The following is a 27,387-nucleotide window of genomic DNA, read 5'->3' as shown; positions in this document are numbered from 1 at the left end:
TGTATCTTTCCAGATGATAAGTAGCTTTATTGCCATAGCTAGCCATTACTTTCTCTAATTATACTTAACTGCTCTCAGCTTATCTACGCCCCACCTTCTCTAGTGCAAAATGGGCGCTGAGATGAGGCAGAAAGAAATGATAGGGAATTCTATTTACTGCCACAAGTGGAGAATACCATTCCACTAAAACCAGAGAAGTGCATTTGTGCATTCTTTTTTTTAAAAAAAAAAAAATTAAATTTCTGCTGAAATTCAGTGTATGGGAAAAGGTGACTTTTCACATAGTTATCCATCTGCTTTGCAAGGTCTTATAGGTCTCAGCAGCAAGTCCGGTTTTAGCACATGCCTGAGGGACTTTGGATTAAGAACATTCAATCAATAAAAGCCTTTTGCAGTGGGCAGTATAAAGTTATGTTGCAATTGAGACAATGTATTAACAAAGGCAAGAGATTTAAAAAATCCTTTGATATCTATTTCCATTAAATCAGTTGAGTTTTCCAGAAAAAAATATGGTTTGAGTAATAATAATAATAATAATAATAAGAAGAAGAAGAAGAAGAAGAAACTATAGGTTATGTTAATCTCTCTTTTACCAGCTAGGTGCAATTAATTTCAGTAGTAATAACCTTCCTGTGAATTTACAGTTATAATTTTATCTGTCACTTTGTTGGAGACTGACCCCAATCTCAGAAGCACTTTTTGTGAGCAGCCAATATATATGATCTATGCACACCAGTGAAAAATGTGTTATTAAGAGCCCAAACCAGGATGCGACAGGCCACGGTCCACTGCAAACAAAACAGAGGCGTTTCCACTGAACGTGAACTGAAGGGGCCCTGGCGCCCGTCTGGCTACGCCTAGGGCGTGCCTTGCTGGAAGTACTGACTCGTAATGGGCAAAAAAAAAAGAATTAAATAAAGCAAAATGAAATTGCTCAGTACAGGGACGTTCCTCTAGAGGGTGTTAGCGATTGCGGTGACAAAGTGCTATTTGCTGACAAGTAGTTTATACATTAGCCGGCTCAATCCGTGGAGAAAAATGCCAATAGCAATTACTGTATAACGCGCCTTGAGGTTATGAAATATCCTACGGATGAGGAGGTAGGTGCGCCAGCCTCGCCAGGTGATAAAAACTGCTGGCGAGAAATGGTGGCTCTGTGTGAAGCACTTGTAAAGCGTGCTGTTCTGTCACATTGCTTTCCGCTTCTAAAAAGAGAGCTCCACTTAACCGTCGTGGCCAACGACAAAACAAAACGACAAATTAACTGCCAAGTGCCTTCGCCCCATCGCTTCTCAAAGTCGTTTCATCTCCCAGAAATTCAGATGCTCGGGAAAATTAAAATTTCAAAGATCCGCGACAGAAAAAAGGAGGAAAAAAATCAATAAGTGGGAATCGATGCTCATAGAAATTTCATGAACTTTGAACCGATACAAGCATGGTGATGAGTGGCGGTTGGAATTTCAGCCAGCAATGGCTCCTGTGACACATAAAAACGGTGCCAATCGGTGCCGGAGGGACTGGATACCTCTGGAAATTAACTCACACTTTCATATTTTGTCTGACAAAAAAAGATATTTCTAGTCTGTGTTATGGGCCCCTATCGGTAGTAGATCCCTTTTCCCCTGTGGAACATCTGGATGCACACAGGCCACAACTCTGCGGCCTGGAGCAGACCTTACACATTACCTGCCAACAAAAATCAAATTGGTTCCCTTCACAGCTGATCGCAGGTGCAAATTAATATTGTAAAATGAAGATCAATACATGGACAGGGCGAAAATCAATGGTGGCTAAATTATTGCTGCATTTTCCCCCCTCATTCAAGATGAGTTGTGTTTTCCTCTCAAAGTCAATACTTTGCAGCTTTTCTCATTAATTTCTCAATAAATTTGGCAATGAATTTCGTTCACGGAGAAGGGGGCGGTTGGGGCAGTGGGTTGGCTGACAGACAAGGTACACCAAGACTCGCAAAGTGCACGGGGAGCACAAAGGCACGGGGCCACTTGAGCACCTCATCTATCAGGGGGCCTGCCTTGCTTCTTGGAGCAGGACTAATGTCTCCGTCTTAGTAAGGACAACCTATTTAGAAGAGCGTTAAAAAAAGAGATCCAAAATAGGAACGAAGTGAACCAATTATATCCAAATTAGTGCAGGGCGCCCTCTTATAGAAATGGATTCTTTGCTCACCTTCCTTCCTCTCCTTCGCAGCTAGCGCGGTAAATTGCGAGAAGAAAGGTGATGGGAGTGGGGGATGGGCTCAGCGAACGGGGATCGCATGCTCAATTGCAGCCACTTGTTTCAATTACAGACTTCGATTTCACAGGTCACTTAATAATTACACGCCACGGCATAACGGCATGAAATTTTCCCTCTAAGCGCGTCTCGCCAGCAGCGGAGCGAGTGCCGCACCCGGCTTCTAATTGGAAGACAGGAGCTGGCTCTTCGGTGGCCCTTACAGCGTCCCCGGGCAATCGTACGGTGGCCCACGCAGGAGGAATCGTCCCCTCCCCCCCAGTCTCACATTAGAAGAGGACACTAAAAAGTACCTGGCGATAAAAGGGACAGTTCGCTCTTTTCAGTTTTCGAAGGTTCCAGTAATCGAAAGTGCCGAGCTTTGCTCACAAACCTCTTGTGCGAACACTTTGATTGCAGCCTTTACGAATCCCGCTCTGGCCTTGAGAAGGACTCGGGAAGTTGGCCCTACGTAAGAGGAAGTCATGAGGATCTGCTGCATCTTAGATCAGAGACCTCAGAGGGTTTGTATATGGGCTCGGCCTGACGTACGCAGAGAAAAATGCTAAACCTTCACGGACACTGGATCATGAAATCAAACGCAAATTTTGCTCCCAAAGTTCCTGCTGTTCTTTTCCATTACTGCTCTGTTTTTGCATTCCTCACATCTTAAGTTAACCTATAATAAAAATATGTAATATGTCATTTTACCAGCCCTTCTTTTATGCACCAACCCCTGTCCCATCAACCTGAGGAAATGGTTCAGACACTTATTGATTGCTTCACTTTGATTCGCAATAATGTCATTAGTGAACCCGTGTCAGACAATTAAGTTACCAAAGCTCTTATATATCTTTGTGTTAAATTCGGGCCATACACTCCACCGGCGCTGTGTTGGAGAGATCTTATTTAAGCTGTAAGGATTCCCTCTTTATTGAGTGAAAAAGAGATGACCCCTTTGTCCTTTTTTTGATTAATTGCTGTCGCCGTGCCCCCACATTTTGTCAGTTTTGGCGCATTAGAGTCAATACTGTCACCTTGACGAGAAAACTTTGTGATTTATCAGCCCGCGAGCCATCAAGACCCACCACAAAGTGGCAGGCAGAGCTTACAGAGCATGAGACTATCTTTGCTCAAAGTCCTTTGGAAAGAGCTGGGGGGAGGGGTGGAGACGTGCAACGCTGTTATAGACAAATGAGTCTTGTTAGAGCGCCCAAAGGCAGAAGGGGGTGAAAAAATTTGACATGTACTAATAACAAAAAGGCTGAGGTGGTCACCCTGGGTCTAAAGAGGAAGCACCGTGTCACTACACAGGTTGGAAAATTAGCAAATAATGTCCCTGCACCCTGATAAATGCTCGACACTTCCGTCTCACCAATCATTTTTTTTCTTTACATTTTGATGCATGTCGTATGATCCCAGCGGAGGAAGAGAAAAGTTTATGACCCTCCGTTTCCCCCCGTGATGAATGGGATTCGGTAAACGTACGATTTCTCTGTGAGATGTACTTCATTTCAAGCTATTCAGGTAAATGGGTGTCACTGATTAGGACAAATAGTCCATGGACACGATGGCACAAAACAGTACATCTTATTTCTCAGGGCTGAAATGGGGCGTAAAAGAGTTTGCTGTCTTAGCCGTCCTGCTGAAACAGGGTCTGGTTTTGAAACAATTAGTGACGTGTAAGTTTCACAATCTAAATAAAAGAGCTGTGCATCTATTTTGAGAAGTAGGTATACAGTACGTCCGTGATCATCCTATTCAAGCCCAGTACTCATAGTTGACAGCATTTACTGGTCCTGTGTGAATGTAAATCCACAGTACTAAAAGCAAAGTATTTCTTTCTCCAAGTTGCCATGAGGTTAAGATATAGCGAAGTAGATAATATTCAGAAAAAGAACAAGCAATGGCAGAAATCAATTTGAAGGGTTTTAAGGTGTCTGCTGGAACTGCATGATCAGCTTTCGAGGACTTAGCCTGAACAGTATTGACAGCAGGACAAGCATGTTCGTCCTACGATGATTTCTGAGGGCCGCTGGCGGCAGTCTGTGGAGTGCCACACCTGATCAATGGGGAGCTGATATACCAATACAGTATATACAGTACGTGGAAGACTGTGCGGACTGCATCTCAGTGTGAGGAAAGGTGCAACAGTGGAGACTTTAAACCATATTATAATGATTTCAACACGTAAAATTAGTAGCAGAATGAAATGCTCACAGCGTATGAAGTAATTTTGTACTCTAGACGGGTTTCTTCCAGATGCCACCAGTTTAAAATGTATCTTATTCATTTAGGTATTTTATTGTACTCACTGAGCCGAGTCCTTGTGAAAGGCAAGTTAATGCTGCTAGGTGTACTATTAAACTACTTAAAATTATCTGTTTATACTGCTGGGTGATTTTTACCATATTGATTCAGGGTAACCACCTCACTCAGGCATATTACAGCAGGAGAAGACAGTCAAACTCTGATTGTTCGATTACAAGAGAAGGGCACTAACATGACCCTACCCAATGGCCATCTAGAGTTACAACAGCACATTCTAGTTACTTCCATCGCTTTAAAAATGGAACGTCATCTATTTGCTGAGTAAGAATGGTCCACATTAACATGTGTTGGTTTTCATGAAATTATGTTTCACCTGAGGTTTCTAAGGAATGCGGCAGTCCCAGACAGTCCTTTTTTGTCTCTTTGCTGGGGATGTTATTTACTGTAAAGTATTCAGCGATACTATACTGCACTTCAATTATCCACATAAGATCTTCTAGCCTCTCTGGCATTTTTGTATGCCTTTTTTGGCAAGTATGAAAAATATTGAACATGATAGCACAGCAGCTACAATGGGCTGGTATTCCATCCAGAATGTACCCCACCCCTCAGCCCTACGACCAATGATTCCCGGATAGGTGCTGGATAACAACATCCCTGCTCAGGACAAAGTAGTTATTGAACTGACTGGCTGGATGGATGGATGGATGGATGGCACAGAAGGTAGCACTAGTGCCTCAGAGGTCCTAAACTATGAGTTTGCGGGTTCTCATCCGACTCAGCCTTCATGTTCACATAGTTTTCCTCCAGGTGCTCAAGTTTACTTCCATAGTCCAAAGGCATGTTTCAAGTGACAATGAGATTCTAACTTGATGTTAATGTGTGAGTTTGTGTGAGTTAAACTGCTCTGTTGTGTGAAAGGATAAATAATTGTAAGTAGCTTAGTGTAGTTTATCTAGCATTGTGAGTCACCTTGAACAAAGGCATCAGCTAAATATGAAATAATAATAAAAAAGAGAAAACTTGTAGGTCAAAGTTGGACCCACTGCCATGTAGATTAGTTAAATCCATGTTCCCTTCTCTTTAGTCCACGTTTTTAAACTTGAACGTATTCCCAAAGAGAGTCGCCTGGGTAATGATTACAAGCTTATAGATCATACTCATTTGGTGCACATTTAAATCCTGAAAACTGGAAAGAGATCCATAATCCACACTCATCCTGATTTTGTGTCTATTTATGATGCTATCATCCTCCAATGTCTGTGTTTGGTAACAAGTCCAAGTCTACAGCAAACAGCATGCCGTCTCCTGGTAATTAGTGATAATTTCTTTAATTGAGGAAAAAAAAGTCTTAAATTGGGGTGGGTTAGCAAAATGTTTGGGTGAGGGAGGTCAAGATGAAACGTTTTAAATGAGCCCTACTTAGAGCGAGCTGAGAAGCCATGCTTGAAGGAAAGCTAATATCCATTTCCTTCAACCTGATTTGTTAAATTGGTAGCCATTACGATCAGTCGGGCAACGAACGTGGCTAGTGCCAACAGTGCACGCTTTCTATATCAGCTTCAAATTATCTTTTTCCGTGACATAATTACTATTCTAATTATAGTGATAATTGTATTAACATTACTTTCGTAATAAAATTACATTTCAACTTCAAAGTTAAGCTTTGCATTTTTTGTTGCAGTGATTTAGACAGAAAAAGGTTATCCTTGTCATCCTTTAATATTTCAAAGAAACAATAATTCAAGACTGCGTTTGTGAAGTTATTGTAATCATAACTTTGTTGGCCAGTCACTTACATTTTTCGAAATACTAATTCGCCCACAAGCAATGTTTCTGAATCTAATTTATCGGTCCCACTAGTTGCTACTGTTTTTGATGACACTTCTGTATCAGCTGCTAGTTACAGTGCATACAGAATGTAAATTTTGAGGCTAAATGCTACTTGCTTGAAATCTTTTCCGCTCTCTTGAGGTTTGACCTGCTTACAAGTGGGGTGAGGCACTCTGGGAATAAATGGATTGGCAGAAAAAGATGCGGACATGCCGTTCCTGACTTCTCCTTTTAATTCACCATGCTAATGAACTACGTGTCCACAATCTCCCAGGGAAATTCTTTATATTACTGGCTGGGGGGCGGGGGGGGGGGGGGGGGGGTCAGTTGGTTGGGATACAACAGCATGAGTATGAGGGTGGGGGGCACATTTTCCTCCAGCGTGATGATAATCATCACAATCCGCTTAGGATGTGTGACTAATAGAGCCCATTCGCAGAGATTTGGCACTTTTATTGGCCGCTATATATGTCATTAATGTCTTAAATTATATACGTTGGCTGTGCATCACAGAACACACTGAACCCCTGTTTCATTATCCAGCAGGCTGGGTGCCCTTTGCTCCTTCCCTGCTGGCAAGGTTAAATGTTAGAGGCCAGTGTCTGACCGTAAGCTTGGCGGGACGGTGATGGGAGACAGGCGCCCTGGGGAGCTGGGCCTCCCTCCTCTCCCCCCTACCCCCCTCCTTTGGTGGGTGGTGGGAGATGGAGGGGTGATGAGGTCACATTTTCATGACCTGGGTTACAACAGGGTCCAAGCTCATTTTTCAAGGGAGGGAAAGTTGTTCCAAGCGACCCCCTTGTCATCCCCATCGGATGCTTTCGGGTCAGATGAGCTGCAATCTCTGTACCAGTGACATTCAAGATCCCACTTCCTTCTGTTTCCCAAGATGAATTGCCTTTGCTCTACTAGTAACTGAAACATACATTGTCAAATTATTCAGTGTACACACATACTATAGCATATGCACATGTGTCAAATTCACATCTATTCATTTAGCTGACACTTACATTGTTGAGCTGCTTACAGTTATTTACCCATTTATTTAGCTGGGTAATTTTACTGGAGGAACTTAAGGTAAGTACCTTGCTCAAAGGTATTACAGGTGGAGGTAGGATTTGAACCTGCAACATCTGGGTCTAGCAGCAGCAACAGCAGCTCTAATCACTCCACTAACCCTTGCCTATAGAGCTCTACAGCCTGGATTTCTGGAGAAATTTCCCTACTAAGTGATAAGTAATATGGGTCATGTGGAATTGCAGGACCTGGCAGGGCCCCTATCAATGAAGTTCCAGTGAAAAACATGGTTACAGAAAGTCCCAAATTTACCCTGTCTATAAGCAGCTCACACACACAGCTGTGGGCCATGTACCGTGAGCAGTAAGGGCTCCTGCTGGACCACAGAGAGGTCTGAACGGTGGAAAGCAACGGAGGGCCTTACCGGTGTAGACGAAGCGGCCCGGAGCCCCTTTGCAGAACTGCTTGGATTTGTACGAGAGGGTGACTTCCACAACTCCAGGAATGTGTCTGGGTGGGGTTTGTACCCTGATAGCATGGGGGGTTATCAGCTGGAAGAATCACACAGGAAATGGTACTCTCAGAGAGATGGCAGATGATATGAACAACTCTTCCCAGTTAATTACCAAAATGGGCCCGATTTTCTGCCCACCTTAAAAAAATTCGAGCTCAAGATTCAGCAGTTTTAATGAAATGTCTCTAAATGATCCAGGAAAAGCCAGAGGGTGTCATTCATGTGAAAATTGTTTCCATATGTCTCCTTGCACTAGTTGTATTATAGTGGTTTATTGTTGAATTGCATGCTTTTTTTCTGCCAGTTGACCTACTGAACAACTATCTGCAATTAGCCTTGCTTATTTTGTCATTTTAATTTTATTTCTCCAGACAATAGAAAGTGTTGACAACATATGAAAACACATTTTTCCCATACTTTTTTTTTAATCTGTCTGTAAACTTTTTCACTGATTTAAAGTAAAATTTCAACATATGTACCTCACTCCAAACAAGCATGGTTCCAAAGACAACTTGTAAGCCGTCAAAGAAGTTGTCTCCGATGATGATGACCGTTGCCCCTCCCGTGGTCCATCCTTCACTGGGGCTGATGGCCTTTATGCACGGGGTAGCTGCTTGTACAGTGCAGAAAGGGGAAAGGCCGATTTAGGACCACTGCTTCCTTCTCCTCCCAAAGACAGGCCATGCAACAATAACGTTGTTTTTTTGAGCATAAAACTGACGAACATACATCAACATGTACCTTTAGCTAAACATGCTATTAAAAGTTAACATTGTGAAGGCTGAGCAGCACTGTACCAGCTCAAGAGAAGAATGGCTCCACGTAGCAAACTCCATATCAGAGCAAAGACAGCAATTACGAATGATTAAGAATTGCATGCGTGTGGGCTGTCGATTTATCTGCTTTGCTTTGGGGATCTGAGAAGAGTCTATAAAAAGGTTTTTTGCAAAGTTGGGAGAGCTGATGTATCATATTTCAGTGTCTTCTAAGCAAATAATGGGCTCGGACTTTAGGTCTTTATTTCCCGAATGCTGTCCTTCTGTGATGGTCTTTCTCCGCTTTTCATTTGGAGGGGCACGAGATACGCTAACGTTGCTTGGGCATTACAAGGGGTGTACGTTCCCATCCCATGCGGCATGTCAACACAAGTTGGGAAAACAGTGTCTCAGGGGGCCCTCGTGTGCATGAATTATTAGAGCAGGGGCCCGGTGCGCAATGGAGGGAGCGTTTCGGAACCTACAGCGGGCGATGTGTGGCGACAAGGCCGGTACCAAGGGCGGGGCAGTCCCGCCGCGAGCCGCTTTTGCTCTCCGTGCTCACTTTGATCAGACCGCCTTTTTAACATGCTGCCGACAGACCTTTTCCACCGCCTTTGATGGGCTTTTGTGCACTGACTTTCACGCAAAAGAGTGGCCCTATAGACCCCCCGTTCTCTCGATAACAGCTAAATTTCCCCACTCCGTCTCTCTGCCACGGGTGGAGGTCTTCAAGGGAGTCCTTAATTCAGACTTGTTTCTTTCTCCTTCTTCTTCGTCCTGTTTTCACCACGCTCATTGTTGCCGTTAATGGAGTAATGGTGGCGTGTTTCAGCCTTTAGGTCTCCAGGCATCGCTACCGCTAAATAATTCAAGTTCAGCGTCCTGCCAAACCTCTTAGTATAATTGAGACACACTATTAAGCACATTGCTTCTGAGATCATTCCTTACATGCTTAAAATTTGTTATTTTTAATCTTCTTTTTAATATACATTTCACGAGTTACACTGTTAAAATCTCATTTGTAATTCCCTCAGTACAATATAAACACAATAACAGAGCTAACTGATGAAAAGGGAATTTTAAAGGGCTTATTCTTATTGTATTTCACTGATTTTTTTTTTTTTTTTTTTTTTTAACTGTAGCTGTATTATGAGGACATTTCTGGGTTGCTCAAAGCAAAGTTTATGTTACGAGAATTCACATGATTCCAGGCTGGCAACCCGGTAGCCCTTCACTAAGCTATTGCACGAAGCCAGGTCCCACTAATCGCCATTAGCTATTGTTGTGTAGAACACTTCAGACAAGCTGCCTCCCTTTGTTTGCTCTAATGTTGGACTAGCGGAGGTTATATTTGCTCATTCTGTGCGCGTCGCCCTGCACCTCAGCGGCACAAAGCACACATACCGGGAGCCTGCCCCCAACTAGCACTGTTGACTCCATGCTAATAAGTTCATACGAATTTTCATCATGGTGCCTTGCAAGTGACATTTGCTTTTCTTAATTGCGAGCTGAGCGTTTCAAAAGGACCAAGTCTCCGAAGGCAGACGTTGCCCACTCCGAGGGAGTGACCTTCATCAGCTCTGCCAATTATGCCAAATAATACGGCAAAAAAAATTACAGTAAACAAATTTACTTTGTAGGTGAGGCAGGAGAGGGAGCGGAAAAGGGGGACGGGACGAGGGAGCGGGGTGCACATAGGGATGGAGTGGGGTGGGGTGGGGTGGGGTGGGCTGGGCCGGCAGCTGCGGCCTGGTACCCTACACATTGCCTTGGAATCTGCAATACCTTCCCCCGCAGGAAACACAGGGATCCAGTGCGTCTGGGCCATCGCCATCTCCCTTCTGCCCACATTTGCATACATTTCAATGCACATATAGAAGGGAAACATGTGTTCAATGGGGACCATGGCGAACTGAATTACACAGGCAGTGTTAGCTAGCTAATGAAGTACGTGCACGGTGCGTTCAAGCAGACAACGGAGGTTTGATGTCTGTGTGTGTCTGTGTGTGTATGGGCTTGTGTGTTTGGGGGTGGGGGAACGTTTCAGCGGATGAACACAACTCCAGCAGCCCTAGAAGTCTGCAAAATGTGCCTGTTACTACGATAGGTCCGAATAAACTTTGTGATGGGGTGCAGCTAACTGTAGAATGGATTTTTGCCGAGGACTTTTATGGTTTACTTAACTGTTGAAGAGCAAAGAGTGATGATTTTTTTGATTAAGGAGAATACATTGATGAATCAGTTGCTGATTCGATACTTATTAGTCTAATTCTTTAAAAAGAAAAAAAAAGAATGCGGCTCGATCTATTTTCACAAGTTGTTCATTTATCGTATGTTCGAGTTTTTATGCTAACGTGGATAGCAACTTACGCAATGCTAGAGGAAAGTGCTAATAATGGACAGTGGGGCTAGTAAAAATGATGCCAAAAAAATAATTCACCACGTATACAGTGCATCGAACATATGTGGGGCTTTCTTTTGACATTTCTCCTGATCGTGCTTGGAAGGCAATGTGGACTCATTGTGATTTTCCTCATCACTCTTGAGCAAATCTGCGGGGTCTATTTGACAAACCTTTTGTGTTTTCAAGAGGGCCCATGCACAAGCCACTCCGGGGCCCCCTTGCGTATTATTTACCAAACACGTCCTCTAATCAGAGCTCTCTTCCGAGCCCGGTGGCAGGGATTGTCACCTTTCCCCAGATCCACAATATTGAGACACTCAAACAGGTCTAATCTTGCCTTATGAAGACTTCTTTGTTCTGCCTGCTAAAATGTCTTGTAATTGTGCTCAGGAAGTCCAGATGGCAGGCTGATACTGCAGCTGATGGGATTATACCTTTTACCTCTCCCAGGGCCATCTGTTCCCTTTAACTCTCAGGGAGAAAAAAAAAAAAGAAACGCAGCCGGGATTCGGTCGTCTTTATTGCATAAACCTAACAGCATTACTGGCACTTGGCATGCAAATCGGGCCTTGAGCGCTGCGCGGGCTGGATGGGGGGGCGAGGGCAGTTCGACACAAAGCCGTCGCCAGAGCCGTTTATGAAGTGAGGAACAATGATACACGTCTGCATCCATGGAAAAACCCGGTTGCTAGGAATCAGCAGCGTCGCCTGTTATCGGAAATGTATCAGCTCGCTTTTTTCCTCTGCGCGGTCAACGACTTCATACCGTGGCCTTTAAAATGACTTAGAGTGTAACCGTATAGAGAGTGCAGGGAGAGTGGTTTCAAAACGCTCCAAGTGTGTATGTGCGGTGGGTGAATATCAGATGATTAGCTAATGAGGTGCAAGCGAGGCATGAGTACACACTCAGGCACCAAGCGCTCTCCTTGTAAAGAATGTGTTGCTAATACGAAACATGCCCCCAGTCCACCCTGGTCTGGACTCTGTGGTGAATGTGGATTGGATTACATTTTTACAACTGTATATGTGGCTCTGCCAGGCCTTTCCAGTAACCCAAGTCCTTTTTTCAGTCTGATGACAAGAGCACAGTATCCAAATAAATCTGTGAACATTACACAAAAAAACAATACAATAATAACAATAATAAAGCACTGAAATGGATTGATATGATCTGAGAAAAAAAGTTTGTGTATTCATATGTTTATTTTAAATTTCACTGAATTATTTTAAATTATTGTTCAGTATTTATTTTATAAAAAGTTAATTTTAGTAAATAATTTTCCCAAGACATCATATCTTTTGTATCCACATATACATATATATATAAAACTTAGGTTACTTTCATTTAGTTGAAGTTAGTCATTTGGTCAAAAAATGTAAATAAGAGAAATGAAGCGAGGGATTTCTGCAAAATGTGCTTTGAAGACACTTTGAAGATATTGAGTTGGGTGGGGCCAGCATGGAGCCCATGTGGATGTTTTTTTTTCCACCCTCTCCCCCGGGACCGAGAAGATTGGGGAAAAGGGCTTAACCTCTTTAATTGCTCTCCTCATTAAAGCCGGTTGCTAGGCTAAACACACCTACCATGCCGCGAACATGAGGCCGATAAACAATACGTCACGCGACATAATGACTCCAGCGCTAAGGGCACTCTTTAATTACGATATTTCTGTCATCCTACAGCTTAGTCATTAATAAAGAAAAGCAAATACGTTTTCTTTTCCCCCTCGTTGGTGAAAATTATTAATTGTCTTTGTTTTTTTGGTGTCTTTTTAAATATTACCCTTTCTTTGGTGGCTTGCTAATTAATGTTTTATAAGGATAGTAAAGCTATGTGTGTTCATAAGCTTAGTTGCCCAAGTGGCAGAGAGAAGCGGAGGTGCCGCATTTCCTGTATTTTTTGGTGTTTTGGTCCGGTTTTGCTCCAAAAACCCCTTTTTCCCTTTTGCTTATTTTCTGTCCAGACAGTCAGTCAATCGTGGAATAGGCTGGAACAGTTTTGTGCTGTTTTTCTCATAGAAAACCCCTTACATTCCACGTGTCGCAGCAGCGCCCAGCAGCAGGAAGCCGACCTCACAGTAAACTTTTTACAGATTTAATCTTGCTTTCAGGCTTTCAGATCAATGCTTAAGGACATTTAACCAGAGAGCAATAAAAGGTAAACAACATTTCAGAAGCTATTATTATTAATATATACAGTTGTGAATAATGCCGTTCACAACTGTCTATATTAAAAAATGGCAAGGCACATTAGGAGACTGCGGAGAACAATCTTAAATGATGGCATAACACATTGAAAATCAGTCTTAAAAAAATGACAATGAAACGGTGAAGAAAATCAGGTGAGGATATTGAGGTTTGAATTAAATTTTTGCAATGTAAGGGTACACAGCAACGCTGAAATGCAACACTGAATGATCAAAAAGCATGGCAAATTAAAAGAGATGTAAAATGTGCCTACCATTCTCCAGATAAGGGGCCGTACCTTCTGAAGGGTCCAGGCGGCGGGCCCTTCTGCCGTGTTTCGAGTTGTTGTGTACAAACATGTTGTCGGACACAGCCAGCACGTGGCCGTCCACATTGACGGTCGTCGACACAACGACCTGCAGCGAGAGTGAAAGCGGAGAAGACACGTCATTAAGCAATCCGTAGGTGGCAGTCGGCACCATCTACATTTGTCATCAACATGGCATTAACTTGTGGCGAAACGTCCCATTTTTTCTTTGTTCAGATTCGTGGGGGATTGGGTGGTTAACACAATCTAAAAATTAAATGTGTAATTAAGATACAATGTAGAGCTCTAGAGGTTAATATGATGTTTGTTATGGGTCTCCACACTGGAAGCAGTCTGCAGTTCCAAACGATGTCCCAAGCAGAGCTTCATCTCCTCCATCTGAGATTGCGGGTGTTGGCAACCAAAGCGGTTTTCAAACAAAAAAAAATAATAATTCCTTGTAGCTTCAATTTACAAGATCGAAATTACAAGATCAAGATTAAAGTTTATGACTGGTGTATCTCAGCTCAAATGAAGCAATATAGTTTCCGGCCAGTTGATAATTTTGAAATTTTGAAATATGACAACTATTTGATGAAGACTGTAATGACAGCTTTGTCAAACCATTTTAAAGAAATACACTCTACAAAATAAAGATGTCTTTTTGATAAATTTTCTTATCAGTAAAATTGTGCTTGATTGAAGTATGAAGTTTGGACAGATTGACAGACCCAATGTGTTTTCCATTTCTGCACTGTGACAAAGTACAACAGCTAAATGCAAAGCTGTTCAGTTATATCTCCATTTTCTTGCTGGAGCCACATAATTAACCTTTGCTGGGATGAGAATTTCTTCCTGACAGGAACAAGTGCGGATGTGTAAATACGGAAGTCTCTGTAGGATTCTCAGGTAGTTGATGCTTGGGCAAAGGGGGATATACTTGTCATTCAACCCAACTTTGTTCTTTTTTTAAAAAAAAAAAATTTCACTCGGTTTTTGCTTTCAGATCTAGTACATCTAACTACTATATCATTTGCATACTACAGTAGAAGAAGGAGTACAGTTTGCTGAAATATTTCCATAGTTTCAAACAGCGCCTCCGGGTTTTGCCTCTAACTGTTGTTGTTTTCATGTCTCCATTCATATGGTGATCCATTGGTTTGCAGAATTTGATCCAGACTTGTTTGGAAGAATTTGAAACAGGGTGATTTGGGTGATTTCAATCAGGAGGAAACAACCACTTTCAGAATCATTTTGATGCTGATTGACCTTAGTGCATTGGTGGAATTTGTTTTTTTTTTTCTTTTTGACTGAAAGGGGTCCATTCTTGCATCCAGGTTCAGGGCCAGTCCATAGAGAGCATGATGGATTGTGGACCTGCCAGACCTCCAGCTGCACTCCACGGCAATTCGCAGAGAGAGGAAGGCGGACAAGCGGCACGACCTGTCGACCTGGATGGTTTCTTTAGGAAAGCGAAAGCAGACAGCGGGCTTCTCTGAAGGCAGAAATGTCTTCATGAAGTGTTTTTGTGGTAAGAAGGTAAGATCCTGGACAGTTTGTTGGGTCACCAGGCACCAGGCTGCAGCTGAGGCTCCTTTGTGCTCATCCCCAAGAGTCCGTGGCCCTGTTACCTCTAGCCAAATCTTTGGAGAAAGGTGTCTTTTCAGTTGGGACAACTCCTCTGCTGAACGTAGCATCAGCTGGGACTTGTACAATTCCTGTGTCACGGGCAAGATGTAGTAAAATGAGACACAGCTCCTCTCTCCAAGTGTGACCTTCTCCTCTCCATGAGTGAATCGGTATGTCCAGTGCCACCTATGGCTCTGCTGTATGAGAAATGAGCGCAACCCTCCATTGGCTTGTACAACCTCTGTCTATTGATAACTATATATCTATAGATATATGTGCAGATACAAAGGATCCAGCACATTTGTGTGAAGCCAGTTGTTGAGAAGGTATACAGGTCTTCCACCACTTTCCAGTGTGGCAGTGTGTTGTGTGTGCTTATTAATGTTAAAGAAATGGGATAGTTTTTTGGGGGGAAATGTAATGCCTCATTTACTCTTACTCATTAAATATCTAGAACTGCTTGTCCCGGTCAGAGTCACAGCAGTCCCAAGCCTGTCCCGCATGTACAGGGCAACAGGTTAGGCAGTGTATACCATGGATGGGATGCCCGTCTGTTGCAGTGGAGTCACACATACAGATTCACTGACACATGCACACACTACAGGCGGTTACGAGTCACCAGAACACTGGAAACAGGTCTTTGGACTGTGAGAGGAAGCCAAAGCACCCAGAGCAAACCCCCATGAACACGGGGAGAGCATGCAATCTGGATACAGACCGAACGGGGATCGAACAGATACCCAATTGCACAGTCCAGGCTATGGAGGCACCCGTGCCACCGTGCTGCCATCTCCTTATTCCATTCAATTAGATTTATTTTGGAATTTCCAAAATTTTTGTGCTTCACATTGATTTGTGCAAAATGCACCAAGGATTAATAGTTGCAGCAAAAATGCTATTCAGTTAAAAACAAGGATACCCCTGTTCTAGTCCACCAGACTATGTCCTGGGTACGAAAAACACCAACACTGCTCTACCACTCTTCCTTAGTGAGGGAGAGATGGGCTTACCTGTTTAAATTCAGTTGGCAAAACGTAAGTCTCTTTATCTGCTTTAAGAGCTGAAAGGGTCCAGTGATTTCCTGCACTTAGAGCTAGTAAAACCCACTGTGTATCACTGGAATAAAACCAGGTGTGGCAAGAGGTGAGTAGAGCCTGGTGTGTGATGGAGGAGCCAGTAGCAGGGGTCCATGCCTCACCGCCTGTTCCAAGTGGACATGGCGCTGTGCAGCTGCGAGTTACCTGGAACCTGCGCATGTCCCGAGGGTTTCCTGCATTCTTCAGACAGTTCTGATTGCACTTGAGGAAGAATTTTAAAAAGAATCTGGAAGGAAGCACAAAACAGGACAGCTATGAGCATCTTTCCCATATGAATAGAAAACACACTTTCATGGGTCATATATGTCGACATAACTACACAGTAAAATGATGCCTGGTGTAATAATGAGGGCAGCATAAAGAAAAAAAACCATACAGCTTGAAACTTAAATTATAAAGCAAAAAAAAAGTACAATAAAAAATAATTACTTTTTATCAATACATTTCATCTGCATATAGTGCTCCGTTCTGAAGACAGAAATCATCCACAAGGTTTCAGTTAAAGTAAATGACAAACCATCAAATAGAAAACATATGGGAATTAGTCACAATATGTCAAAGTCATGAGTACAATTAAAACAACGGGAAGAAAGGCAAAGAAATTAACGTGATTAAATAAATAAGCGTAAGGCATAAAAGGTCACCGGCAATCTCCTTCATGACTCAGTTACCTCACAATCATACAGTTTTATTAAGGGTTTACATTATGAGTTTTTTTCTGCAACTTGGAGACAAGCATAAACATCACATGTATTGATAAGAGGGTTTTTTTTTTTAATCAAGAAAAATATGAGTTCTCAAGATGCTGCCCTTAGCATCAAATCTCATCTCTTCACCTAACACACAAAGTTCACTGTGCCTTTTAACTCCCATCTGCCACCAGCGCAAAGGAAGTCACTTGATATTCCGCGCATATCTCCTTCTCTCTAACAACTACTCCGCAATTAAAGCTAACATGTTGGATCGCGAGGTAAATTAGGTGCACCTGCGACCAGGGCTCATTTGTGGAGCATCAGGAAGAGGACCTAACAAGGTGAGAGCACACTGCAAAGTTATAGTCCTGTCAGGCAATTAGGACTCCACTTCTGGGACATCGGCGCCGGGCAATTATGCCGCAAATTACAACCCAGCTAATCTTCTGAACAAATGTCATGTCTGAGAGATCTGGGGGAGGGCACTCAGAAGACAAGCTCGCCTGCTCTTAAGCCGCACACTCACACCCGGTTGGATCCATGCAGATCGATGCTGTGCGTGCGCACTTCTGTCCAGGGCGTCTTTATTAACGAATGCTACGGTAAATTGATGCCACGTGTCCACTAAAGAAACACAATGGGATAGAGCAGCTTAACTCAGAGAAGGAAATTGCTTTCGCTCATTTGGGCCCAACTTTGCCATCGATGGAAGTACCTGTGACCGCTGTTTTAGAGCGGCTAAGGTGACTAACCCATCCCAATTCATGAAGTCTTAAAATAAGAATGCGTGAATTAATTGATGGCTTTTGCATCATATCTGCAGTTTTAATAATTTTTTCCGATTATGCGGATCAGTACTTTCTTGCAATGCCATGTGGTAAAATGGCTTAACCTGTACTTTGTCACCTGATGTTAGATCCATGTCCTTCAAACAGCAACTTTTAAGTAGGTCTGACTTATTTCACGTAAGGTGCATATATTATCTAGTCATGTTTTTTTGCACAGACTTAGCCACCCAAGCACAGTATGTCTGCATTTCAATTACAATATAAAAATTTCTTGGGTTTTAAATCATGTACTGCGGACTGCACTACGTGTGGACTAACAAATTTTGTTGCTAAATATGAGTGGTTGACACACGCCAGGCAGCACTTTATCTCAAAGCTGACTGTGTGGTCTCCAAAGAGACCGTGGCTTTTCGGCTACCCTAAATCAGAAGGTAAAGTAATGACACCTTAAATGCCGAACCACCACTTTCGGGAGCCTTTCAGACTACGATCCTGAGAGGTGCCGTGTCTCACCCCCTCCACTTCCATCACCGCTGGCCAAGACAATGGGGACGGGCAGGAACATTTCCCTCGCGAGTCGAAAAATCATCCACTCCCATACATTAAAAGTTGTTTCTGCGTGGCCAAGTACGGCGGATTTGCTGCTGGATGGTGGCGAGGCAATAAAGAACCCTGACTTGTCGTTAGTGCATTATGCTTAATTGTGTACAGTATGTTTTCGGTCGCGTCTGTTGGCCCATTATCAAAATGACCATTATGTTCAACTAATTCCCTAACCCTGTCCTTATTTCCCCAAAGAGTCGTAATCCTTCACAGTAGGTATCGGAGTAAATCAAGCTTGAAATACAGCCGTTATTTGCCCGCTCCTCCTCCCCGGCAGAGCCGAGCGCTCTCCCTCTCTCTCTCGCTGACAAACGGCTCGTCCGCCGCAATGGGCCACGGGCAAGTGAGGAGTTCAGAAACTGAAGACAATTTGTTTGCTGTTCCGAGTTAAGAGTCAGTTTTTGTAGGATCCAGACTACTGTACTAAGCTGTCTTTATCTGTCTATTTCTGCACATATATGCATGCATATACACAGTATGTGTATATATGTGTGTGCGTGTATATGTATTTATGTTTTAATAACTTTTGACAGCCAAACGCGACCAAACGAGTGTACCCCTGATGTTGTGCTGGAAAACAGCTGGAAAAACAAAAAGTAGGCGGACCAGGCCTTACCGTTAATATTTTCCAGAGACTATATAATTATATCATGTTTTGACATGACGGTGCTGTCTCAACTGTATTGTTCCTGGGTTTTTGAAATTGTCTTTTTTCTCACCATTTCACACATCGCAGACGTTTCAGTAAATGCAAACCGTAAGCCAGCAAAGTGTGAAACGAGGACCTCCGCATGTTGTCAGACTGTCCGGCTGCTTTGTGCTTAAGCCGTGCCTCCGTTCATTTCTATATACTTTCACGAAGGTGATTAACCGGATCATGTGCGCTATCTGGTCTAAAATAATTTGGACTGCAGCTGTAGGCTTCTGCCGTAATATCCAGTACATTACAAACTGTTTAAATTCCAGTCGAGTATCGTGTAAATTGGTCCTTTGTGAGCCAGGGAAGCAATTATTACCTAACAGCTCTCGTTCTGAATAGCTACAGAACTTTGTGCTGTTGTTCAGGACAATGAGGAACAAAGGAGGCTGTTTAATTGTAATTTAATGGAATATCAAGGAGTCTGTTGCGTTAGATTTTGGCAATAGAGCGCAAGGGGAGGGAAAACCGATGGCAATTAGGTTTGATTAAAGCTATCCTTCTCAATAATCAGCCTTTCTGACAGGCCACCGGGCCCTCGTGGCTTTCAGGACGGCGAAAGGTGTCGGGCAATATTAGGGCCAATAAAGGGGATATTAGCATAGGTAATTATAGCTGAGCAGAACTGGCGAAAAGGGGGGCCCTGCGCGTTGTAATGTAGGAAATAATTGTGCGAGGCAGTAATCAATTACAGCAAGAAGGGGAATTTGATTTGTCAGTGGAAGAGGTGTGAGGATGCGTCTCATTTGCCACAGTGCTTCGCGATGACGTCCGTCTGTGCAGCGCAAAGACTTACCAGCTTTTATCTCGAACTGGAACCTGCAAGACAACAAATTGCCAACGGAATTACCGCACCAGGCCAAGGCCGGATAATTAATACGCCTCGTCCTCGCCTAACGCTCTTGCTCCTAGTACTTTCTCTTTTTTTTTTTTTTTTTACCCAACCAAAGCCCCACTAATCACGCAATAATGATTTCTCTCCCTCCGGTCAAAGGAGAAATAGATTGTCTCTTTAGAAAAGCGGTGGGCCTGACATTTACACTGCCTGTCTTCACAAGGCCCATAATTGCGAAGAAAACGGGAACTTTAGGTAATTCGAGGTTTGCTGTCCCCTCGTTGTCTTTGCTCTGATCTTACGCTAATAATAAAAGACCCGCCGAGCACTTCTCTCATCTCCCTCTCCAATTATCAAACGGGGAGGAATTAAAACAAACAGATAAAATGGGGACTAGTGAGCAGCTCTCGACGCCCGTCAGTACTGTGGTGTTTCTGATCTTTCTACTGTAAGCGTGCTTCTCTATCGAGCTCAGATAATGAGGAAGCACAGGGCAAATAGCTGCAGACCCGCTCTTTTATTTCAAAGGTAGAAGAAACGGAGAGGAATTAAGCAGCGTTCAGTTCTCACGGATTCACAGTGAGTGAAATCACATTTATTGTAAACCTGAAATTTTCTTACCGAAATTTAGATGAGGCACTCTGGTTTAACCACAGGTTTGTCATCATAGTTTGCGTGAAATTTTGTGAATAGTTAGGTTGTTACAAAGTATAGCGTAACAAATTTTCTTCCGGTTCGAGGAGTGACTAGGGTGTATAGGATGGAGTTACAGATTTTTTTTTTTTAAAAAAATAAACAAAGAGCGCAAAAAAAACTGAAGTACCAGTAGCTCTGGGCAGCCTCTGCATCCACACCAGTCAGAGTTCTGCAGCGTGATGAACTCCTGTCCTCTGACAATCCATCCGAATACTTTGGCCATACTTTACCCTCGTGAATCAGGTGTGGTCGATAATCCTGGAGGCATGCATGGCCATGCTCTTGTATGATACATATGCAGTACTCAGAGAATGCATGCCTTATGGGTAATGGTTTTTTGGAGGGAAAAAGGAGATTTCTTTTGTTTCACAATAAACATGCACGGGGGAGTATACATAGCATGACAGATGGGTAAAAACGTCCACCCAAACGGGTGGGTAAAGGTTGTGGCCCTTCCCCTACAGCTACCACTAATTATCGAGTGCTGTCTGAAAGCAGTAGCCACAGCTGTGCGGCGCGCAGAGCCTGCCGGCTGCCCGTCCCTGAGAGTATTGATTACCCAGCAACTCTAGCCGATTGGGCCCGGCTGCCTGGGACACAATGCGCTCCCCTCAGAAAACCTGTAACAAGCGCTTCCCATACAAGGCTACATTCTGCTGACACCAGATCCCTACACGGATATAGTACACAGGTCAATATGTATCACATTTCCAAGAGGCTCTTTCCTTTACTACAAGCCATGCCATTAGCTACTCCTCCTGGTCCACATCGTTCAGGGCCACAGTAAGTTGGGGTGAAAAGGGAAAAAAACTGCTCCATAAGGTTGATTTATTCTTCAGATACAGCATGACAAATGCCTTTATCACCGGTCTTATTAAACCCTTGTACGTTTTGAATTATAGGCAACTCGTGTGGATGCATGGCTGACGTCACGGCTTGGGGTAGGATGAGGTGTGCATGGGATGGGGGTGAGGTGGTGGTGGTGGGGGGGTGTTGAGACACTGTTGAGGCACTGGATTTTACAGCAGGAACCAGATGGTCCTTTGTGAGCGCACGGTTTCCCCAGCCCCCCTCTTTTGTACCGCAAACAGGAACGTGTCCGAGGACAGACGTCCAAGCTCTCGTCACTCCCGCTCCCCAGCGTCTCCGCCGACCTCTGTACACATGAACTTGCGTGAGGACATGGAAAGAAAAACACGTATCCGACTGTACCTCGCTCCTGGCGCTGGAAGCTTGCTTTGCACTCGCAAACCCCACCATATCCTATTGCTTCAATACAGAGCGCTATTGGTTTGTGCGAATTAACCCTTCCTAGTCTGGAGTAGCCCCAAGCCCCTTTTATTTCTCTGCAGGACTTCAGCGGTACATTGTTCCATTTCCTTTTATTTCGTCCCTGTTTTCATCACTTTGAGAGCAATGCCTCAAAATCACCTCTAGTCCCTGTAAGGGGAAAGTGCTCAGATCAATACCGGTCATTCCAGTGATACCAGTCAAAGGAATATCCCTGTTTGTTGTAGTTTACCTTAAAATGAAATCAAGATGTTCGAAAAAGCTACATATTTCTATTGATACTGCTGAATTAACACATAAAATGTTGTGAAAATAATTGCAAAATGTGTGACTAGACAAAATTACGTGTGGAGGGCAACGCTGCACAGTTATACAGCCCAGGTTTTATACAGGTATATACATAACATTTTTTTTTGCCACTTACTAATGTTCCAATTTAGGGCGAAAATGTAGCGAAATGCACATGCAGGCAGGGAAGCGACAGGACAGCGGTACAGTAATTTATTTACAGCAGCGAGGATTGTGTTACAAGTGCTTTCTGTCCCCCTTCTCTTCAATCTCATTCTAATGGGCAGCGTGGCGTTGACATTATTTCCCCAGCAGATCACTTTCCCCGTCAATCGTTTTCTCTTTGGCTGCGGCCTCGTTAAGTAGCTCCTCCGGTCCCTCTGGACGGCGGCCTTTCTGCCCGCTCTGATCACCGGGCTCCTTACTTAAGGAAAAAAAAAAAGTGAGACCCATGTTTGCCGTGTACGAAACGTTAACCTTTATCCACAGGTCGTAGAACAAGTACAAAGCTCGTGTAAACACACTGCTAGAAATTAGCTGTCCGGTAAGACGCAAATGTTATTTAATACTGGCAGAACTTTTATTTCACTTTGTAGGCTGTGATTTTTAATTTAAAACAAAAACAGTCAAATTCCGGATGGTGTAACCTGCATGAAAAAACCCTAATCCAAAACTCAAACAAGCAGGGCCCTTCTTGCCTTTATTAAGAACTTATTAAAACATTATAAATTCTTAATGCGGGCTGAGCTCTGTGTGGCAATTATTAGTTTTAATGCAGGTAATGCAGCCTAATGAGGGAGGCACATGTATGCCAGGTATTAACTTCATTATTGCTGCCAGTCAACAAACATGAAATTACTCATTACTTGCATCACACAAATACACGCAAGACCCGTCACAAATTATTCCAGCCTCCTTTGAAACGCACGCAATACAGCATAATAGGGATGTATGTAGATGTATTTCATTACAACAGCAATGATCAATTAAAGACACAAATAAAAAGGATTATCCATAATGACTGGTGTAAAGGGGTCAAAGTGATATGCACTGTTACAAAACACAGATTATTATGTTGGTCAGTTTATGCAATATTATTTATTTATTTATTTAGCTGAGGTTTTATCCTCAAAGCAAATTATACTTATTCACCCATTTAAACAGCTGGGCATTTTTTTCTGTATCAGTTCAAGGTGGGTGCCTTGTTCAAGGGGACTACAGCAGGGACAGGAATTTGAACCCGAATCCTTCGAAGCACGGTGGTGGCTCCACCTACTATGCCACCTGATGAATTGCATGGTTTTTCATCAACTGTAAAAATTATGCTCGTCTTTTTTTTTTTTTTTTTCTTTTTTTTTTTTTGTCCAAGAAACGCATCTTTTCACGGCAAGCCGACTGTTTTGGACCGGAACGGGAGGAAATGCCTGCACCGCATCGCTACAGCTCCAAGGTGTGAGACGGATGCACGTTGGACCATGGAGCCCATGTGAATAGTAGCGCTCAGCACATGGTACGCAGGGGCTGTCAGAATGACGGGCCGCTAAGAGACAAACTCCCTAAAGTTTCAGACTGGCTCCTAAGCCCAGAATTGCGCCTGTTGGGGAATTTTTGCTGTGGCACTTGTGTGTGTGTGTGTGTGTGTGTGTGTGTGTGTGTGTGTACCGCTGTTTCTGCACTATTTGCCTCGTTTTACTCTAATGTATAATATATTCATTGAGGCTGAGCTCACACAGTGGTCAGTCACTGGGCTCACACTCTCTATTTGGATCTTTAATGCAAGTCAGAGGGGGGCACCACTCAGAGTTAAGACGTAGCCTCTCGGCGCAGCCAAGACCCCAGAAATGGAAAGGAAGCTCCAAAATGAAAGGCGTCACATTTCGAAACCCAAGCTGGCAAAAACTACGTCCGTGCCATTTTTTTTTTTTTTTTTTTCCTTTTTTTTGGTGAAGCTACAATAATGCTGTTGGCAGCAAAGCCCCTCGCTCCTGATTCATCTGAGGCCGTGTGGCCAAGCTTTGTCAGTCTGCGTGAGGTATAAATAATTCAGGGTGAGAGATGGCAATTACAGGGCCCTGCACAACCAAAATGAATATTTTATGAGGACTAAAACTGCTGTGGAATGAATCATACACACGGAGTCACACACACACGGTGCGCTTATACATGGCAGGGGCTCTTCCTGATCAGCCTTCATACATCGGACAAATCGTCATAAGCAAATACGCAGTAGGGTAGCACTACCGCTGTTGGTGACAGGCTCCAGACACACGGTGGGCCTTAGTCCTAGGACGTAGAGGCAGGTATCAAATATTTATTTAGTTTTATTTTATTTACTTTTTTGCTGTTGTTCAGTTTTTCCGGCATCCAGTTCTGCACCATTTCAACATCGCGTTCACCGCATCTTTCGCAGCGCTCTGAACATTTGACTGTTTTTGTTTTTCTCACTGCAGAGTAAAATTTGGTTAATGGATTTATGGTAATGCACATCTATCTCCAGTAAACTCCTTTACAGTGTGTGATTGATTTTTTTTTTTTTTTTTTTCCCTTATGGTGTTAAAAGGAAAACAAATGTTAAGGCAGCAGGAAGTAAACGGGAATGCCAAAGTTTGGAGACAAAGCCACCACCATGGGATTTTTACTATTAACGCTGGCCATGAAGCATGTTGACCGTATAACATATTGACCATATAATACTTAAGAGCAACATTATTAGTCAGTCGTGTTCATTTCAGTGACTTTACAACTCTTTGGGTCTAAACAATTCTATACCTGCCGTAAAACCGTTATTTAATATAAGAGAAATGTTACATCGAGTAGACTGAATGCTCCTCTTCTTTGCCAATATTAACGTGCATCACTGTGCCGTACAAAGATCATCTTCCTAAAATTCCTCTGCTTTCGCCCCCGTAATACAGTACTGGTTTTGTTGGGCGAACCTTAATGGAAGGATTATAATGAAAGGCTGTCTGACGCATTCACAGATAAAGGTTTTGTCTGTAAAGTTTCCCGCAAAAAAAAAAAAAAAAAAAAAAAAAAAAAAAAAAAGCCCCGCTTTATAATTCTGAAACAAATAATAACATTGTTCTAAAGGCTAATGAAGTAAAGCAACCTGGCTGAATAGGCATTGTGAGTGCCCAGCTAGTGATACCTTAGCTTTTGTCAGGGAGAAGCAGGTCAGGTCCATGACATCATCACCACACAAGCGGCTCTCTGTGCACGACTTTGAGAGAGGATTTCCACTTTGGTGGGAAAATGCATCGGGCGAAGAGAAAAAAAAGCTTCATCCCACATTCAGTTCATGACACCGTTATTTGTCATATGACAAATATAAATTAAAGGGGATGGGGGATTAAGAGCATCGAGAACAAAAACATTTCTTGAAAACCCTAAATATTTTGCCAAGACAGGGGCAGGGTGAATTAATGATAATGTTGTTAAATGCGGACCCTCGGCAGAGCGTGGCTCTCGATACGAAAAGTGTTGAGACGGTCCTACGAAGGAAAGGGGGTGGCAGAAGTTATCCAGGGGAGCGGCCCTATCTCAGAACAGAAGCGCTGCCTATCGGGAAAACAGATCGCTTGACGCACGCCTGGGAAGTGACAGCGGGCGAAATGCAACGTGAAAAGGGTTTCTAAAGGAACTGAGCGAGTGATCCTTGTTGTGAGAGCAACTGACACCAGCAGTTTAGACTGTCTTGGTGGAACACAAGTTTCAAAGAGGGCGATCAACAAATAATGAGGATTCGCATTGACTAGACATGTAAGCATGCTTAAAAGGGGAGGGGGAGGGGGGGGGGGGAGCCAAGAGCATCTTCCTCCACGGAGAAAACCCCAGGTTGTCAGCTCAGCTTTTTGTCAGGGGGACTGATGCATAAAGAGAGAGGACTGCCCTTGTTCCCTGTGTCTTATGTGCACAAGTGTGTCAGTTTCCGCATGACGATCGCAGCACGTCGAGGGTGGGCTGCGCTGCGTGTGAGCCCTGTTCGTACGGGGCAGTGCACCGAGCTTTGTTAAAACAGTTCAGACATTTCTCCGGCGCTCTGTAGATGACAGGCTGGGGGGGGGGGGGGGGGTGTCATCTTAAAAAAGCTATTTTTCAAAATGCCACTAGAGGGCTTGTGTATTTTGCATAAGATTTTGTCTGTAAGTTTTTTAAAATAAATAAATAAATAAATAAATAAATAAAACCTTAATTTTTAAATGAGCATCAACACATATACGGAAGGCGATATATGTGAAGCGCTTTCTCTGCACACCGTGTTTACATTTCCAGTTGCATGTTGCATTTCATTTTGTACTTTTCAGTCCCTTCCTGCAGACACAAAACACTCATCTGAGTCAGGGGTGCTCACTTTGGTGTTTAGAATTTCATTTGCACATATTAAGACTCAAGGTTTCAAACCAATCTTCCGCTATAATCACGGAGGAAGCTGTTTTCAATCTGTTAACTGGCCTCTAAGGAAATATGAGCAAAATCTGGTTACCTATATACAATGCTTTATTACAGCAATGAAGAATCGCGGTCATCCCAGGAGAAAAAAGATCCATTAATTGTTCATATAACAGAGGAAACAGCATAGGTTGTGCTTTAATACACAAGCATTTATCCTGAAACACCAAGAAACAGCTGCGGGTTAGTATTCCATCCCTTTGCGAGACATCCGCTCAAACTAAGATAATGAAAATTTCTCCATGTATAAAATCCTTAATGAATAGGCTAGTGTGACATAAATTAAGAAGGCAACACATATTAAAACATAACCTTTGGCAAAATGAACATGGGAGTTCGGAGCTACGGCACCAGCGAAAAGCTCGAAAAATTGTGAGAACGGGAAGAAAATGTTGTTCGCCAACAGTTAAATGCGTCGTCGTCTTAAAACAACAGAGCAAAAATAATTTCAGATTATAGTCATATGCGCGCACTTTGCAGCGTTGGACAAACGTGCGTGTGTGGGAGAGGGTTTATAAATAAAATGTGCCGAATTTTTGGGAAGCTCTCCTCTTTCAACTTTTCTTAGCAATAGAAAAGATGCACATAAATAAGGCATTGTGTTTAAATTTTGCCACATTTTCTTTGACATAACCTCAGGTAGGCTTCGCTTATGATTTCCACGGTAGAGAATAATGGGCGCTATGTGGTCTGTATCTCTATAGAGGAAAAATGTTGTACATGTGGATATATGACGAAACAGTTTGTCGTTATGGCTTTTACATCTGCTTTTAGATGACGTGTGTTTAGTGCCGTAAGTC

At 43.1% G+C, this 27,387-nt stretch overlaps 1 protein-coding gene across 18 annotated transcripts in view; it reads right to left on the bottom strand.

Annotated features, from left to right (window-relative positions):
* Nucleotides 1–27,387, bottom strand: part of LOC108932824 (transcription factor COE3) — an 83,271-nt gene that overhangs the window by 17,188 nt on the left and 38,696 nt on the right. For 6 of the 18 annotated variants that reach the window (XM_018749415.2, XM_018749430.2, XM_018749418.2 and 3 more), the window contains exons 7-10: nt 16,394–16,475; nt 13,491–13,632; nt 8,347–8,480; nt 7,778–7,904 (exon numbers count right to left, since the gene is read on the bottom strand). In XM_018749415.2, the coding sequence (XP_018604931.2) occupies nt 7,778–7,904; nt 8,347–8,480; nt 13,491–13,632; nt 16,394–16,475 (485 nt within the window). The remainder of the gene's footprint in view (nt 1–7,777; nt 7,905–8,346; nt 8,481–13,490; nt 13,633–16,393; nt 16,476–27,387) is intronic. The other 12 variants (XM_018749420.2, XM_018749422.2, XM_018749432.2 and 9 more) reach the window with 3 other exon arrangements.

This window comes from Scleropages formosus, chromosome 4 (assembly GCF_900964775.1).
Source record: "Scleropages formosus chromosome 4, fSclFor1.1, whole genome shotgun sequence".
Lineage (NCBI taxonomy): Eukaryota > Metazoa > Chordata > Actinopteri > Osteoglossiformes > Osteoglossidae > Scleropages > Scleropages formosus.
The sequence above is the reverse complement of the archived record's forward strand: the minus strand, read 5'-3'. Positions and strand labels throughout refer to the sequence as shown.